The sequence below is a fragment of the Myripristis murdjan genome, chromosome 13 (assembly GCF_902150065.1).
Source record: "Myripristis murdjan chromosome 13, fMyrMur1.1, whole genome shotgun sequence".
Classification (NCBI taxonomy): domain Eukaryota; kingdom Metazoa; phylum Chordata; class Actinopteri; order Holocentriformes; family Holocentridae; genus Myripristis; species Myripristis murdjan.
Window position 1 is genome coordinate 5,463,829 of NC_043992.1, and position 17,878 is coordinate 5,481,706.

The 17,878-nt window shown below is 40.5% G+C and overlaps 1 protein-coding gene across 1 annotated transcript; it reads right to left on the reverse strand.

Annotated features, from left to right (window-relative positions):
* Positions 1-5,263: 5,263 nt before the first annotated feature.
* On the reverse strand, positions 5,264-14,470 carry LOC115370351 (uncharacterized). Its single transcript, XM_030067339.1, has 8 exons — positions 14,334-14,470; positions 12,529-12,753; positions 12,295-12,347; positions 10,232-10,386; positions 9,738-9,866; positions 9,159-9,186; positions 8,756-8,851; positions 5,264-6,473 (listed from the first exon to the last, which is right to left on the reverse strand). The coding sequence occupies exons 3-8, from the start codon at positions 12,299-12,301 to the stop codon at positions 6,280-6,282; spliced, it is 609 nt and encodes a 202-aa protein (XP_029923199.1). The 5' UTR covers positions 12,302-12,347; positions 12,529-12,753; positions 14,334-14,470; the 3' UTR covers positions 5,264-6,279.
* Positions 14,471-17,878: the final 3,408 nt, after the last annotated feature.

Genomic DNA, 17,878 nt, shown 5'->3' on the forward strand with positions numbered 1-17,878 from the left:
TAACTTGTCCTCTGTATCTGTCCTGTGTTTTAATGTTTGTGAGATGCCCTCTCCTGCCACTGCAAAACAAATCTACCTACAGGTACTAATAAAGTCACCTTGAACCTTGTCATTAGTCACTGTGTTAGCTCCCGATTCTTTTGTTGAAAGCCCAAGAAAACACCGGAATCAGTCTTCGATTTTCTGATGCAATATTTATTATGGTCACATATAAAGCAAGGCAGCGCTGGTCTCAGTGTGACAGAGCTCCCGCAGGATCTCCATCAGAAAGAGCCCCGATATCAGGAAATGATACACATTTATGTTCTTGGGCTTGGGCCTGCCCCGTACATAGGTTGGACTTTTAGACGCAACCGAGAATAATTGGCCAGTTACCCGGACATGGACAGGCCAACCACTGTCCATGCCTTGTTTCTGGAATGTGTGATGCTAGTGGGTGGATGTTGACTGGGCGTGTATCTAATGCAACAGACCTAAATAACAAGATAGAGAAAGTACATCTGGCTCCTGCTGTGTCTACCCTCTGCTTAGCAGCCAAGCTGCCCTGAACTATGTAATACAATGGATAATGCAAGAAACATTGAACTATACGGCCAATTGTAACAATTCCCCTTTTGACATAATTTTATTATGTAATTTTATAATTTTATAATTTGACATAATTTTATAATTTGACATAATTTTATTATGTCAACAAAACTAGGTCAGAATGTTATTCTGTATTGCGGGCCCGCTTTAGGCGGAAAACCAGCCGGTCAGCCCCCCCAAACTGCCAGTGATTCCCAGCCTAAATAAGCAACACAATCAAGTTATAGAGCTGTCTGGTGCAGTATTGTCTGGGATGAAGACGCAACAGTCCTGAGGGGACATAACACACACACCTGCGATATATCTAATCATTCTTATTAATCAGGACCCACCTAGAAAATGGATCAACACAGACAAGAAGGTATCTCTTGCCTTCAGTTTTGTTTTGAGCTCCCATATCAGTAAAGTCAATTACTGTACTATTTTTCCAGGAAGCCCTTTCAGAGCTTTTAATATTTTAATTTGTTGTCATTTTAGAGCAATTCATTATTTTTTATTTTTTCATAAACACTTACTGTCAATAAATGCAAGCATGCAGAATCTGATATCAGAACAAACCTTGACAAGAACAAACCTTCAGTTCTGGTGCTGCTTGACCTGAGTGCTGCTTTCGATACTGTGGACCACCAAATTCTTTTACATAGATTAGATGAATGTGTTGGCCTGTCTGGGATGGTTTTAAAGTGGTTCACCTCATATCTCTGTGGAAGAAAATTTTTTATTTCTATAGACAATCAGTGCTCTAAACAATATGAGGTTACCTGTGGAATACCACAAGGATCAATTTTAGGACCGTTACTTTTTAATTTATACATGTTACCCCTGGGCAGTGTCATCAGGAGACGCGGCATCTCTTTCCATAGTTATGCTGATGACACCCAGCTCTATGTGGCCGTGTCTCCTGATGACACTGGACCACTTGACTCACTTTTTAACTGCATTTTAGATATTAAGGCCTGGATGTCACAGAATTTTTTACAGCTCAACCAGGACAAAACAGAAGTACTGATTATTGGTTCAAAGGCTCAGAGAGAGAAACTGGCCTCCAAACTAAATACACTTGGACTAAACCCAAGCCAAGAGGCAAGAAATTTAGGAGTGATATTTGTCTCTGATTTTAATTTTAAACCACATATACGCAGTGTCACAAAAACAGCATTTTATCATTTAAAAAATATCTCCAAAGTGAGACCATTTCTCTCTCTGGGCAATACGGAGGGACTAATGCACGCTTTTATAACTAGCAGGCTAGACTACTGTAATGCTCTCCTTTCTGGTCTACCCAAAAACACAATTAACCAGCTGCAACTGATCCAAAACTCTGCAGCGAGAGTTCTGACTCAGACCAGAAGGAGAGCACACATTACGCCTATTTTGATTTTGATTTTGATTTGATTTGAAAAGTTTATTTTGAACAACAATAATAATAATAATAATAATTAGAATACAATATTTGCAATAGTAATAACTACGATCATAATTTCTAATTAATATACACCAGTTAATATATTTACATTTATATTAAAGGACAAGGACAAAAGTACTCAACAATAACAACACACAACATAAAAGAAAACAATCCAATAACAATGAACAGATCCAAGTATAGCAACAATAAATAAAGAATAATTAACAATACAGTGTCCTGTGCTCACCCAGTGACTATCACACCCCCACCTCATCCCTATACCCTTTGAATACATTCTCTTTATATTTGGTTTTAAACTGTTTTATGTCTGGACATTGTTTGATCCCCTCACCCAGAGTGTTCCATTGTCTTACCCCACAGAGTGAAATGCAAAATCTTTTCTTGTTTGTACGGGTTTTGTTGATCTTAAAGATGTGTTTTCCTCTTAACTGATATCCCCCTTCCCGGTTCCTAAACAGTTTTTGAATGTTTTGTGGCAGATGGTTCTTACTAGCTTTATACATGATTAGTGCTGTTTGGTATTTCACAATGTCCATGAATTTTAATAATTTTGACTGTATGAAGAGTGAGTGAGTATGATCCCGATAACCGACTTTGTGAATGACCCGTATTGCCCTTTTTTGAAGTATAGTTAGTGAATTGATAGAACTCGTGTAATTATTTCCCCAAATCTCTACACAGTAAATGAAATATGGCAAGACAATGGAACAGTACAGGGTGCGTAATGACTTATGATCCAAAACATGTTTCGCTTTGTTTAAAACTGAAATGCTTCTTGATATTTTACTTTGTATATGTTTGATGTGTGGTTTCCAGCTGATTTTCTCATCAATGATCACCCCAAGGAATTTATTTTCATGAACCCTCTCAATCTGCACCCCATCTATTTGTATCTGTACATGTTGGCTAATTCTGCTATTCCCAAATAACATTATTTTTGTTTTATTTAAATTCAAGGATAATTTGTTTCTATCAAACCATATTTTCAGTTTGTTCATTTCTTCAGTAACTTCCTCCAGTATTCCCTGTAAAGTCTCTCCAGAAAAGAATGTTTGTATCATCAGCGAACAACACCAGCTTCAATACATTTGACACATTGCAAATATCATTAATATACATTATAAATAGTTTAGGGCCCAACACTGACCCCTGGGGGACACCACAAACAATGTCCAAACATGAGGAACAAACATCACCCAGCTTAACAAATTGCTGTCTCTTCTGCAGATAGCTTCTCACCCAGTCTGACACAATACCTCTGATGCCGTATCGTTCCAGCTTCCTTAGTAAAATGTCATGGTTGATCGTGTCAAAGGCTTTTTTAATGTCAATAAATATTCCCACTGCACATTGTTTTTGCTCAATAGCATTTGTGATGTCTTCAATTGCTTCCATTATTGCTAGTGATGTTGACCTGTTTGGTCTGAAACCATATTGACTGTCAGAGAGTAGTTTGTGTTTTATTATGAAGGTGTCCAGTCTGTTATTGAAGAGTTTTTCTAGTATTTTTGAAAATTGTGGTAGCAAGGAGACAGGTCTGTAGTTGGTGAAATGATGTTTGTTCCCAGTTTTGTACAGTGGAATCACTTTGGCTATTTTCATTTTGTTGGGGAATGTACCAGTCTGAAATGATAAATTACAGATGTATGTTAAAGGCTTGGAAATCCCTTCAATGACCTCTTTCACTATTGTCATATCAATATCATTATAATCAGTTGACTTTCTGTTTTTACATTTTTTAACAATATCCAATATTTCTTTCTCTTCTACTGCTTTGAGAAACATTGAATTGGGATTTCGTTCAACCAATACATCCATGTTCTCTCCAGCTGTTACTGGATCAGTGATTTTTTTTGCGAGGTCGGGTCCTACATTTACAAAAAAATTATTTAGATTGTCAGCCATATCACTCCTATTACAAATGACCTCATCCTTATCAATAAAGTACTCTGGATAGCCTATTTGTTCATTACTACTTCTAATAATACTGTTTAATATGCCCCATAATCCTTTAATATTGTTTTTGTTATCATCTAATATTTTCCTATAATAATCCTTCTTGCTTATCCTTATAATATTGGTTAACTTATTTTTATATCTTTTATATTTATTTTCAGCCTCTCTAGTTCGCAGTCTTATGAATTCTCTGTATAGTGTATTTTTTTTTTACAGGCATTTTGCAGTCCCTTTGTAATCCATGGACAATTGCTATATTTCAGTTTTCTTGTATATTCTTTAATTGGACAGTTTTTGTCATATAGATTTTTAAATACCTTTAAAAATATATCATATGCATTGTCCACATTGTTTTCTTGAAATACTTCCGTCCAATTCTGTGCCAGTAAATCATTCCTGAATTTGTCTATTGATACCATTGACTTCATTCTCCTATATTCTATTTTCTTTTCTGTCTTTTTGTTCCTGTAATTATAATCATAGATGATGAAAACAGGCAGATGATCACTAATATCGCTGATTAGAATACCACTTGTCGTTTTATTTTCAATGTCATTCGTGTAAATGTTATCAATCAGAGTGGCACAACTGAGTGTGATTCTGGTGGGTCTGGTGATTTTATTTTAAAATCCTTACACTGGCTGCCTGTTAGTTCTCGCATTGATTTTAAAGTTCTTTTATTAGTTTATAAGGCGCTGCATGGACTTGCACCGGACTATATGTCAGAGATGCTTTTGGTACATGAACCAGGAAGGCTCCTCCGATTCTCCGGCTCTTCTCTCTTGGCTGTTCCACAGAGTAGAACCAAAACATTTGGTGATGCTGCTTTCAGCCACTATGCACCAAAACTCTGGAATAATAATTATAATTTTATAGTTTTATAGGTATTCTACTTCTTATTTACTATTAATTATTTTATCTGTATTTGTTTTATTGTTATTTATTGACAGTTTCTATTATATTCTACATTCTATCTTATTGTTTTATTTTTATTTATTTATTTATTTTAAATTAACCATATTTTATGAGTGTGCATCGGTCTCCTTGTCCTTTCACTTCTTATTTTATGCTTATTTGTCAATCAAGATGTAAAGCACCTTGAATATCATGCATTTGTTTGAAAGGTGCTATATAAATAAAATTTGATTGATTGATTGATGAACAACAGAGTAAGCAGGTTTTTTTGTGGTTACGATAATTTCATCGCGTAAGGAGACATTAAACAATTCAGCAGAGGTTCAGTAACAGCGGAAAGTTAGTCATGTTAACTGTCTTCATTCATGCAGCAGCAGAGGCATCAACTGTCACCGCGTCATGTCTGTGTCCAACTGTTGGTTTGTTTGCGGTTCCTCATTCTGGAGGAGAAAAATTGTCTGGATTTGATTTTCACAAGCCGCAGATTTCCTGACACAAAGTTATTATTTTGCAGAAGAACAAACCAGGAGGCCGAGCTGCTGTCTGTCGGCTCCCTTCTGCACAGATGTTGCAGGGCAGAAAAGAGATGACAGAGCCCACGATGGAAACAGGAAGTATTTTTCCATTTTGACACCAACGGTAATGCATCATCTTCCTGGGAGGGGAGATAAAACACATTCTGCTTCTGGTTCCTCTGTTTTTTCTTCTGTTGTTCATTTTAGTTAAAAAACTGGTTAATGTTGCTGGGCAGAAAAAGATGACTGAGCCAACTTAGGAAACAGGAATTAGTTTCCATATTAGCACTGAAGGTAATTGGTGCCAAAATGGAGCCATGTGTGGGAATAAAGCACATCTGCCTCTGGTTCCTATCTGGTTTTTAATTATTATTCTTATTTAATTATTAATAATAATAATAATGAGAAATTGGATTAATAAAGCACCTTTCAAAACAATGGGGAGGAGAAAGCAGAAGCAAAGATTAAATCAACAAGACAAATAAAACCAAATGATTAGAAGATTTAAAACAAACAAACTGTGATAAGATACATTAAATTGGAGCAATAAAGCAGGGGATGACATTAAAGAAAAGCTTGATTTCAAAGATTTTAGGCTTGACTTTAAGAGCCCATCACTTATAATACTTACAATATATGAAACTATATAAGATAATGTTTAATACATTATTTAATATTTTGCATGGATCTTTCAGTTTCCACAACTGAAGGATCTATACATGTCAGATATCCATGTAACCTATTATTATTATCATTATTATTGTTGTTGGTGTTGTTGTTATGGAAAGATATATTTCAGATTTTCATTCTAACAGACTGGAACTGAATCAGAGTGTGTGTTCATGTTGGGCCTCTGTTCTGTTACACCATAATAAGTCAAACTGTCTTTCCTCCATTCATGATGACGTGGTTGTCCGCTGCAGAATATCTCACGCTGCTGCGCTCCACGCAGTTTCCTCCTCTGTGCTTGTAGAGAAAGAAACCGAGAGCCAGGCCAAACACGGCCAGGAACGCTAAGCCGCCCCCAAGCCAAGCCACCCAGGGTGGCGTTTCAGAGCTCCCCTCTCCAGCTGCAACACAAAGAGACACAGAGAGAACAAAAGGTCAAAGGTGACATCATCTTAACTGTTATCAGGCAATTACTTGACTTCTTACATGTCACGTTCACAAGTGTGACAAAGGACTACCTCTGTAGCCAATCAGAAACTGCTGTGTGAGAAGCAGCCATTCAGAAAGCACACTCCACTCCCCTGTTTGTGGAAGAAGACGGCCGACGCTTATTTGGTGAAAAACTTTGGAAGGGAGCGATGGTGTGGAAAGGCTGCAATGTTTGTAAATCGACTGTATTTAATATTTAATATTAATATATTTAACGTAGCCCCAATACCGAAGAAACCTTTGTACACTTTACACTTAAACATCCGTTTTTCACTCATGGAGCAAATCAGTCATTGTTAAAAACAAATTACCAACATCTCCACGCTGTCTAGATGCAATATGTGTATTTTCAGATTTTTGTCTTGATGAGTGATTTTTTTTTTTTTTTCTTTACAGTGGTTTAAAATCTGCCTTTCCATGCATTAGGTGGCTGCTATCGTGTGACTGGCTTAGCCAGTTTGGGAAGCCTCACAGGAAGTGACACTTGCCAATTAGCTCAGTGAGATAGAAGACGGTCCTTGGTCTCAGACGTTGTGAGTTCAAGCCTCAGCTAGGGCCAAATGCACATTCTAATGTATAAACCTTCTGCAGATATCATGTTGTGTGGATTAGAGACTACTAAAGTTAACATAATCACAATCCAGGCACTTTCACCAAGCGACAATTACTCTTTGTCAACTCTTTGCCCTGTTATTTGGTTTAGCTATCAGCCAGTATACAGAGTCTATCCAGTAGCTATTTTTACATTTTACAAAATGTGTTTTCATCTCTGTCAGTATGGTTAAGGTTTGGCTTTAAACTAAATAGATCAGGCCAGCTTGTTCGTAATTTCTAGCAGTTAATATTGTTCTTCCTTTCTTGTTCTTGATTTTTCTCTTTCTTTTGTTGTATATTATGAGTCTGATTACAACAAATAGGCCTCTGCTATGAATCATATTAAATGTTTGTCTATAAAATTGTGTAAAATTCACATCACCTTTCCCCCATTCCAATCTAGCATCCACAAACATCTCGCTTTGTCTGACTAAAGGTCCAAAACCATGATACAGCTTGAATTATTTTTAACGAAAAGGAGGATATCCTCAAATCTGAGAAGGTAACTCCAGCACTGATGCTTGAAACAATCAATCCATCATGAAATAGTTGTGGATTAATTATGTGTTGCCTTACCAATTTGAAATGCCTTAATTTGGCCATTATTAGTTTGCTTGTTTCCTCCTGTGCTATAGTACAATACTAATATTTGTATGGAACAGAGCACAAAGCACAGAATCTGGTGTTTGCCAGCGACTTTCTGCCGTTAGCCTTAATGAAGGAAAGAGGAATTCTGTTGCTTAGAAATACTGTAAAAGATGTTCAGATGATTTGGCATGATGCTTCATTGTTGCAATTCACTTTGCCAATAGATATTTGGACAGAGATTCCAGAAATATTGTCTCAGTAGTTATTTTACTCCTGGGTTTTGTATTTGCTCTGCAGTAGGCATCTGCAAAATGCAACATCTTGGCTGTAGTGAATTGTAACTGATGCCCCCCTGGTGGCCACAGTCTTTGTGCACCAGTCAAATTATACAGTCCTTCTCTTCACCACAGCAACAAATAACCGCGATTCTTTAATTGGATTAAGGAATTAAGAGAAACCCGGTTAACACATTTAGATTTCTGCTGGAGAAACAGCTTAAGTCAGTGTGAGAATGTGCAGGAAGGATGAACACAATAAACACACGCTGCACAACACTTAGGAGAAAAAAAAAGATTGTTTGGCACAGCTGTTGAGGATTGGTTAATTTTATGTCAGTATGCGTGTGTGCAGCCTGCCTTTCTTCTTAGTCCAGCCTTTGAGCTACAAGGTGAGCTGCCTTGAATGAACTTTTTCTGTGGCACTCGTGGACGTGATCTGAAATTTGAATGCATTTATCTGCACAATGTGCAGTTTTAGAGAGGCTTTCGATTAAGTGGAAGAGGTGAGGGTTAGGAGGTGCTACCGTGCAGCCAACTTTTGGGGCAAGATAGAACCATGAGCAGGTACTGCAAACCTCCAGAAAGCCTGCTTGCTTACATTGTGGAAGCACCAGGTGGGTCCCAAACCAAGTAGCCTGCCAGAGCCAGAACCAGGACAGATATTGAACCAGAATCCCAAAGCAAAAGTGTTGAAGCAGTGCAGTGTGTCTGGTCAGGGGACACAAGTGACTCACAGTTGGGTGCAGGACTTGACCCTGGTGCAGGACTCGGCCCCGGTGCAGGACTCGGCCCCGGTGCAGGACTCGGCCCTGATGCCAAGGTACAGTTGACTTAAAAGCCAGAGTGACATACTGGTGGTTAGAAAACTGCTGAAACATGGTAATGACTTGTTGATTATATAATCTCTCACTGTACTGCATCAGGCATCATTTACATGTAAAATCCAGTTGTTTTATCATCTTAAATAAAGGAGAAGAGCTTGGCTGATCTGCATGGACAAATATAGAAAAATGCAAATCAGACTACACAGTCATATACCCCTAAAACACCCTAACCCCTAAAAGCAAATTACACTTATGACTCTCTTTAAGAGAATCTGGAGGAGGAATTGTTTTGGTTTTGATGTGCAATACACACCTCTGCACTCGACTTCCACCGGGTCGAACTGAGGAGGAGACAGAGAGATAGAAATGAGCAGTTTTGTTCCAAAATTTGATTTTAACCACTTGGAAGAAATGATAAGTCACAAAATTAATATGAACTCTGTTATATTTATAGGACAGTGATATTCACCAGTCTGGATTTAAAATATTGTCATGAAAGGATGAAGTTCTTGGTGATTTTGGAGACAAAGTCTTCACATTCAGACTAAAGACTAAACATACTGTGCATGTTTCAGCTCCCCTGCCCCCCACCACACACACACACACCACGCCTTGGCACTTTGATGCTTTCTGTTACCTGTCGTGTTGCCTGCTGCAGTCTTTTATTAAAAACTGTAATAACTTTCCATTTGTGTAATTGTCCTTTAATGTAACAACATGAAATAAGCTTGCACAGACAGACTTTGTTTGTGTTTGGCTGTTGCTGAAAACAACAGCTGCATTTTTTCACTTGTGCTTGCATTAAGTGAAAATTTCCAAAGTCATTTACATGTTAAGTGACTTTCCTGACCTTTGGGCCCATGAAACCTGTTGAATTCCCAAAGTGTGATACCTTCGTGTCCGCAGGGCGACAGTCCATCATGAAGATCAGGAGGCCCCAGCACTGTTTCATGGTGACACCTTGCTTGGACACGTTGTGGGCGTACATGCTAGAATTCAAATGAGTGACTAGGGCGGTTTTCTAAAAAAAAAAAAATAAATAAATAAAAAAGTTGTGATTATTATTACTTTTGCTGTTCTTCAGATTTGAGTCACAGGAGGGGACACCTTTTCCTCCTCCTGCTTCCCCACACACCGTCAGCTATATGAAGAACTACAATCAAGTTCAAGCCTCAAACAGTCACATGAATAAATCATTTTCAACGCTGCGGTCCTAGAGATCCCCTCGAGAACTACTAATAAAATTAAAATTGATCTTGAACACTTCACATGAAAAAGAATCTGAAAATACTGCCATTCTCTAAATGCATGAAAATAAAAAATGTAGGGAGATGGGCACATCAGCAAAAGAATATTCACTTTAGCCAAGATGCCTGCTGGACTCACGTTTTTGTCCGCCCAGCTCGTCTCACAGCCGGTGCGTGGCGGCGGTGAGGAGAGCCAGTAGGAGGTTGACCCAGACGGATGAGGCGTCCCGCTGCAGGTCAGAGCCTGCTGGGACGCTGCAGCAGCCACAGACAGGAGAGTCATCAGAACAACACCTGAAGACGAAGAAACAAAACCGTCAAGGTCGCTCCATGCTCAATCTGCAGCCAGCGGACTGTAACCGACTAAAACAATCCATCAGTCAATCAACCACAGGGTGCGGGTTCAATTCCCCACCCAGACAGAGCTGCTGGAGTGTCCTGGACCAAGACAGTTCAGTCTTACAATCAGGCACGGTTGCTTACTAATATGATATAAAACCGGCTCATCATGTTCCTCTGGTGATCTATAGTCCGCAAATAGTGCATGTTGTGCTCTGATCTGGTCTGTCGTGTTTTATTTCATTTCCACAGTGTTTGAGGACAGGTAAGGAGGGAGGAGAACGGTGGGATGCTGTCATGGCTCTCTCCTGCCACGTGCATAAGCGACCAGAAGACACTTCACTCCGTTGGAAAGATGTCAGCTGTCCCTGTAGTTTCCCTCTGCGTTCCTCCGAGTCCCCAGGAAAACAGGTAATGAACGAGTCATGACTTGTCTTGTATTGCTGCTCCATGTTGTATTCCCTCATCACAGCCATGCATTCAGGGCACAGTAACCCTCTCTGGTTTAGTGCTTGCTGCGGCTGATTAAGTAAATAAATACTAGTCAGTCCCTTCGCTCTGGGGCTGGCAATTTTCAGCATCAACTTTCTGTTTCTTTGGCTTTTACAGAGACATTTTGCACACACACACACACACACACACACACACACACACACACACACACTTTTTCCTGAGGTAACGTTAGTCACCGCTCAAAAGCAACAAAGTTCACAAATGCAATGTTTGGCGGCTCTTCATCAGTGTTTACAACTGTTTCCAGCAGCAGTCCTTCCTTGTTTACAATGGTTGCTAGGCAACAATAACTTGTTCTTGTTCATAGTCAGCGGCATGCACGTACCTCGTGCACAAAGCCTCCTACTGTCGAAACAGTGTTTCAGTCACTTGCCGCCGGCTGTGACAAGGAAGAACAGATCAGAGGTATGAAACGGATATATGTAACCCAGCGTCTCTGACTGGACAGACTAGATCTAGTATACGATAGAAAACGGCTATTTAGGCTAACTAGTTGGTAATGTTGATTTTTGATTTTTTTTTGTAACTTTGTCTTATGTGATAACTTATATCACCTAACATGAGACTTGAACATAAAGTTAACTGTTAAATAGCAGGTGGCAAACAAATTTAACTGAAGCAAATGGTAACTTGCCAATTTCAACCACCCAAGGAAAAAAGACAATTAAAGTCTTATTGTTTATATTTTTGTGAAAGTCATTGATTATAGTATGTGAATGCTGGTGAATATAGTATTAAGATATGTCTATAATAATAATTTATAATAACAAAAATTTATTATTATTATTATCATCATCATCATCATTATAATTAGTAGTATTATTGCATGACATTCATTTTGATTTGGCATGTTGTGGAGACTGGAGCAGACGTCAAAGGTAGGAGTTTACGGTGCTCATGTCCCAACCCTAGATCCTCCACACTTTCAAAATCACTGCTCCGCCCCTGCGCTGTTGGGATGGCTTTATTACTGTCATCAGAGAAAATATCCGGACATGCGCAGTGAAAGCAGTGACTTCCGCAGAGACAAGATAGAACATGGCGCGGAGAGAGAGAGAGCACATGGCGGAGGCGATGTTCAGGAACACGTGTTTAGCGGATTAATTAAAGATATTAAATAATTTGATGAGACATAACTTCTGGGGGACTGGGATCAAGGTGATGGCGTGTCACGGTTATGTGGGGATCTGGGGACCCAGCAGTGTGTCGTTAGTTTAACACCGTCGTAATGCACAGGCTCTAGTTGTGTGTGCACTGTGTGTGTGTGTGCGTGGTTTCTACAGCGCTTTGTTCCTCTATTACACTGAAATGCCAGTTTTCACCCAAAAATAAATCAATGGATGTACTTACAGATCATGATCTAGAGAAATCCAACAAATCCTGAAAGTCGCTGCAGGAAGTCTCTGTGAAGGAATGTCTCCGGTGAGAAATGTCTGATAGTTTGACAAGAAACACACACACATACACACACACACACACACACCACACCAGATTTTGGGGACAGACAGACAGATAGCTAGACAGACAGACAGACAGATAGATAATGAAATATAAGCGAGCCCAGTGACAGTGCTGTCCACTCACCGCTATTTTCAGGGATTGTGCTGATAAATTAGTGACGTGGCTCCTTCCTGTTTCTTGAGAGTCACATGTGGGGAGCTGATTGGCGCACTGGTGGATGGGCAGAGAGACTGGCGGATAAAAGCTTTTAGGTGATTGGTGAAGTGAAGAAGGTGATGAGTTCAAAACATACACACACCACAGCCACACCCCACAGTCCCAAAGCAGGTGGACCTCACTCAGAAGAGCCTGGAAAGAAACAGGTTTATGTGTTAGATGTGGTTCTGTCACCACACACACACACACACACACACACACACACACACACACACACACAGGCCACCTTCACTGCAGTCTTATCAGTTTGTGGTTGTTTTACCAGTAACAGAAGAATGCAAACACAATACAGTCCTTAATAAAGTCCTCCTGAGTCTTCTGGTGAACAAAGACCATCTTTTTGTTTGTTGTGTTGATTTCTGGGTAAAGCAGGCTGCTCTTTCACACTCCCTCACACACACACACACACACACACACACACACACACACACACACACACTGGGTGCAGGCGTCTGTGTAATATTAATGTGGGAGTGTCCAATATTCTAAGTGTGTGTGTGTGTGTGTGTGTGTGTGTGTGTGTGTGTGTGTGTGTGTGTGTGTGTGTGTGTGTGTGTGTGTGTGTGTGGGAAAAAGTTTTTTTTTTACTGTAGTACACCTTGCCCCCTATGTGAAGTCATATGCAAGAAACCAGCGGCCATATGCATAAAACTTTGTGTAGATTCATGACTCAAACTGTGTGTAGCCTACACACAAATCCAGAAACATGCAGATGCTGGTACTGAAAAGTGCGAAGGCACATCAGCCCAGTCCCAGCCTCTCTTCACTGGTGTCCCATCCATTTTAGGACAGGACTAATGCTAGGTCACGACTAAAACTAACAGCTTGCATCTTTTAGGGCCTTCAGAAACTCATCAGTCAATCTCTAATCTGGATTACCCAGAATCTCTTTGAAGCAAAATTTCCAATTGATTTTGTCAGGTACTTCCAATTTCACGTGACTTGAGAGGAAATTGTTGTGCTAACAGATTGGAACTGAATCAAAGAGTGTGTATCCACGTTTGGCCACTGTTATGTTACACCATAACAAGTCAAACAGTCTGTCCTCCATTCATCCTGATGTGGCTGTGACTGTAGGATAGGGATGAGATGATGAACCGCTTTGTATTGATACACAGGCACGTGCACTGGCACAATGCAGGTGCATCGGCAGAGCAGCTGTGAATAGATTTTGGGATGAAATGGAGATGCATGGGTTTTAGGAACTGTTGTAACAATCAACTTAAATGTATAGGTATAATTACAAAAAAAAAAAAAAAAAAAAAAAATACATGGGATAATTCTTATGACCAAATTAATTGATATGTTTGACCCTAATTGTACTATACTGTACTGTACTGTACTGTACTGAGAGATAAATGACAGAAACAGAACTGCATTCACCATGTTGTATATTTTTCATAAAAAAGAAAGAAACCCAAAAGATAAACTTTAACACATGACATGAAAGATACATGACAGGCAAAGCTCAAAGTCCGTCAGTGAAACGCCAGCCGCGTTTCATTGTCCATCACCGGTGCATCATCAAACGAAAAGAAAACCACATTCCAAACCAAAAACACTAAGCAACAATCGATGACCTCTTCCACTCTTCACAAATGAGTCCGGTATAGAAAAAACAATAAATGTCCAAAATACAGTCTTTGAACGGACGTCTCCGTTCCGACAATTCAGAAAAAAGGGGGAAAAAATATAAATTAGAACTTCCTCACCGGTCGGTTGGACTCGTTAGCTCCCCAGCACAATATCCAATACTCTGGTGACTGTAAGTTGATTTCACGTGAAACTAAATCAGAGGACTTTTATTCCTATATCCACCTGGTCTCTCGTAGACTCCCAGGGTTCCTTTGTTAAGGTGCACACCTCGTGCCCAACACTTCTGTGCCTTCTTAAATCAGCTGTCACTAATTTGACAAATCGGCTGATTGTCAAAAAAATGAAAACAATATGACAGACACTCCACAGCGGGTTCATTAGGGCATTATTATACAGGATGGGATTATAGAGTTTACATTTTTCTGACAGGAGTCTTTTTTATTTACATGAGGAAAAAATAAATAAAACAGAAACAACAAACAAACAAACTCTATCCTGCCTTATGTGGCGGTGCTACATAGACTTCCCCTCCGGCCGGAGACTACTAAGGTAAGACACCATAATACCGTTTAAGATTTACCACATTTACAGTATCTTGTTAATCAGGTAGGTTACACCATCCTACTCTGTAATTTAATGGCCCTAATTTCTTTATAATAATAGCTGGACCTTCCCACTTAGGCGCTAGCATTGCAGAGAATTTATCACTGGCCTTTGAGAGAGGATGTGCTCTGACCCAGACTAAGTCACCCTGCTGAAAGTGCGCTTCTTTCCTACGGGAATTATAATACTTAGCTTGTCTGGCCTGGTGCATCCCCACTCTCCGTTTAACCTCCACTGCCAACTTCTGCTGCCGTTCCACCAGGTTGTATGCAGTTTGCTGATCTGGAAATGGTGGTTTCATAATGAGCCTCTCCAGTGGACCTTGGAGCTTCCTCCCCAGGGCAAGTTCAGAAGGAGTCCTCCCTGTGGTCTCCTTTTGGGCTGTGTTGATGGCAAAATGAAACTCTGGTATCCACTGGTCCCACGTGTGGTGGTACTGCCCAACGAATGATGCAATCATGGTTTTTATTGTCTGATTGATACGTTCAGTAAGGTTTGTTTGTGGATGATAACTTGTGGTTAACTTTTGTATAACTCCCCAAGTTTTGCAGAGGTTGGTAAGGGGGTTGGCAGTAAACTGTGGTCCTCTGTCAGATACCAGGTACTGTGGCACACCCCAGCGGGTGGAGATTTCTTCCCTGAGGATCCTGACAAGCCGAGGGGTTTTGCTGTCTCTTAAAGGGAACATTTCCACCCACTTTGTGTAGTAATCGACAATGAGAAGGAGGTAAGAGTTGCCATTTTGGCTCCTTGGGAAAGGACCCATGAGGTCAATCCCCAGCATTTCTCCTGGCCCTGTGATTTCTGTGCTCTGCATTAGGCCTGAAGACTTGGTATTGTCAACCTCATACTGCTGACAGGTGATACAGGTCTTTGTGTGTTCCCACACATTTTTGAGAACACTTGGCCACCAGGCAACTTCCAGAATCCACAGCAGAGTCTTCAGCCTACCTAAATGACCTCCCAAGGGGTTGTCATGAAAGTACTGCAGGAACTTAGGGACTAAAGACTGAGGAACTACCAACTGGCACTTTTCCCCTTGGTCTCCCAAGGGAACTCTTCTGTACAGCACACCCTGATGGACAACAAAGCCAATGCGGTTGGGAGCAACTGTTTGCTGCAACCTGTCCTGTCTGAGATCATGCACCTTTTGATCTTTGTCTTGTGCCTGGGCAATCTCTGCCAAGGTGGTAGGCAGGTTGTGGTGATTTTTAGAGGAGATGATCAGACAAGGCCTTGATTGAATGGTGAGAGGGTCATATGTTCTGGAAAGGGCATCCGGGGCAGAATTGAGGCATCCTTTTCGATAGTGTACCTTGAAAGCGAATTGCTGCAGCCTCGTATCCACCTGGTCAGCTGTGATGTGGTTTTGGGGCAATTGAAAGCCCATGACAGTGCAGCATGGTCAGAGAAGACATCAAACTCCACTCCTCCACTTCTCCACTGCCCAGACAACTGCAAGACACTCTTTTTCAGAGGCAGAGTAATTTTGCTCCGGTCCCCAGAGTCCCCTTGAGGCATAAACAATTACCCACTCCCCTTCTGAGGTGCTCTGAGAGAGGATTGCTCCAAGTCCCACTTCACTGAATGAATGCATAAGTTTATTTCGGTCTTAAATCATACAGGATTTTTTTTTCACCATAACCATTACAAGGAAAAAAAGCAATACTTGGACCAAAAAGGCATATGCTGAAGCCATAGCTTATATTTGCCTACCCTTTTAACTCAACTTAGATTACAAACAAACAATGACAAACAATAGGATAAACCAAACACAGGTAAAAGAAAGAGAGAATGAATTTGGTTGCTTCACTTTCTAGAAATAATAATTTAATATTTATACTAAAGTTCTATATTTATTAATTATTTTCACTATTCTTTTAATTATGTTCACTGCATCAGTGAACACCTGAAAGCGCAACGAAGGATTGGGCTGGGCGAGCACAGGAGGGTTCTTCAGAGCCTGCCTCAAGGTATCCATGCTGGCCTCCTCGGTCCAGTTCCAGTCAACTCCCTTCCACTTGAGATGGTTTAGCGGGGCCGCTATGTCAGCAAAATGGGGAATGAATTTGTGGTACAGCCGGCGAGTCCCAAGAAACGTTGTAAGGCTTTCAGATCCTGCCTTACAGGGGTACAGGTGTGATTCTGCTCTGTTCTCCTCCTCTCTCTGTCTGCATGTGGATGGATGCGGCTATAGAAACGTGACTTTAAATGATTTCTGTTGTGATTTTATTTATTTTTTATTTTGAAAATTAATTTAGCTTCCAGCTCTCTGCCCTACTCCACTCTACTACTGCCGCATTCACCTGTTGCACAAAATGCACACGGCATGCTGTTTTTAGACCCTTCCCACTCAGCTCTTACTGGCCAACTGAGTTTGATAACACTATACTATTGGTGGATCTACCCATGTGCTTTGCTGAAAATCAGAAGATTATTCATTAAATGCTAACTTATCAGGTCAGGACCTGACCTGACTGTGAGCATCTCATGGGGTGGGCGCAGCTGACCATTCAGCCAATCATGCTCGTTGTTCCGAGACAAACACATAGACGTCGCTCGTATCTCACGCTCAAAGCAGGATTGGCTGGAAACATGTCACATGGGGATAGATGCCTTCAGGGTTAAAAAAAAAAAAAAAAAACTCCAGCAGACAGTTGCGGCAGGCAATAATTTGAAATGGTCAAATTATCGTACATTTGGCCTTTTTGGGGATTATTGATCGTACATCGTACAGAGGGCCAAATTATCTTACACGCTGATTATTGTACACCTGGCAACCCTGTGTAGCGGAAACCATAGCTCTTATATACAGTCTAAAACACCTTCAAGGTTACTCTTCCTCACACAAGGCCGGGGTTCTTCTGAAGATGTCTTCAGCACCAGGTAGCGGTGTATACCCTCTGTTATTCCAAACAGCTGGGAAAACACTAGTAGCATGTACAGTGTATTCCGCATGCGAAGCTTTGCTTGAATCCCCACAGCAATGGATATACCAATTGTGCTGAGGCATGTGAGGATGGCAGGAAGGTTTTTCAGCACAGACCTGACCGACCTC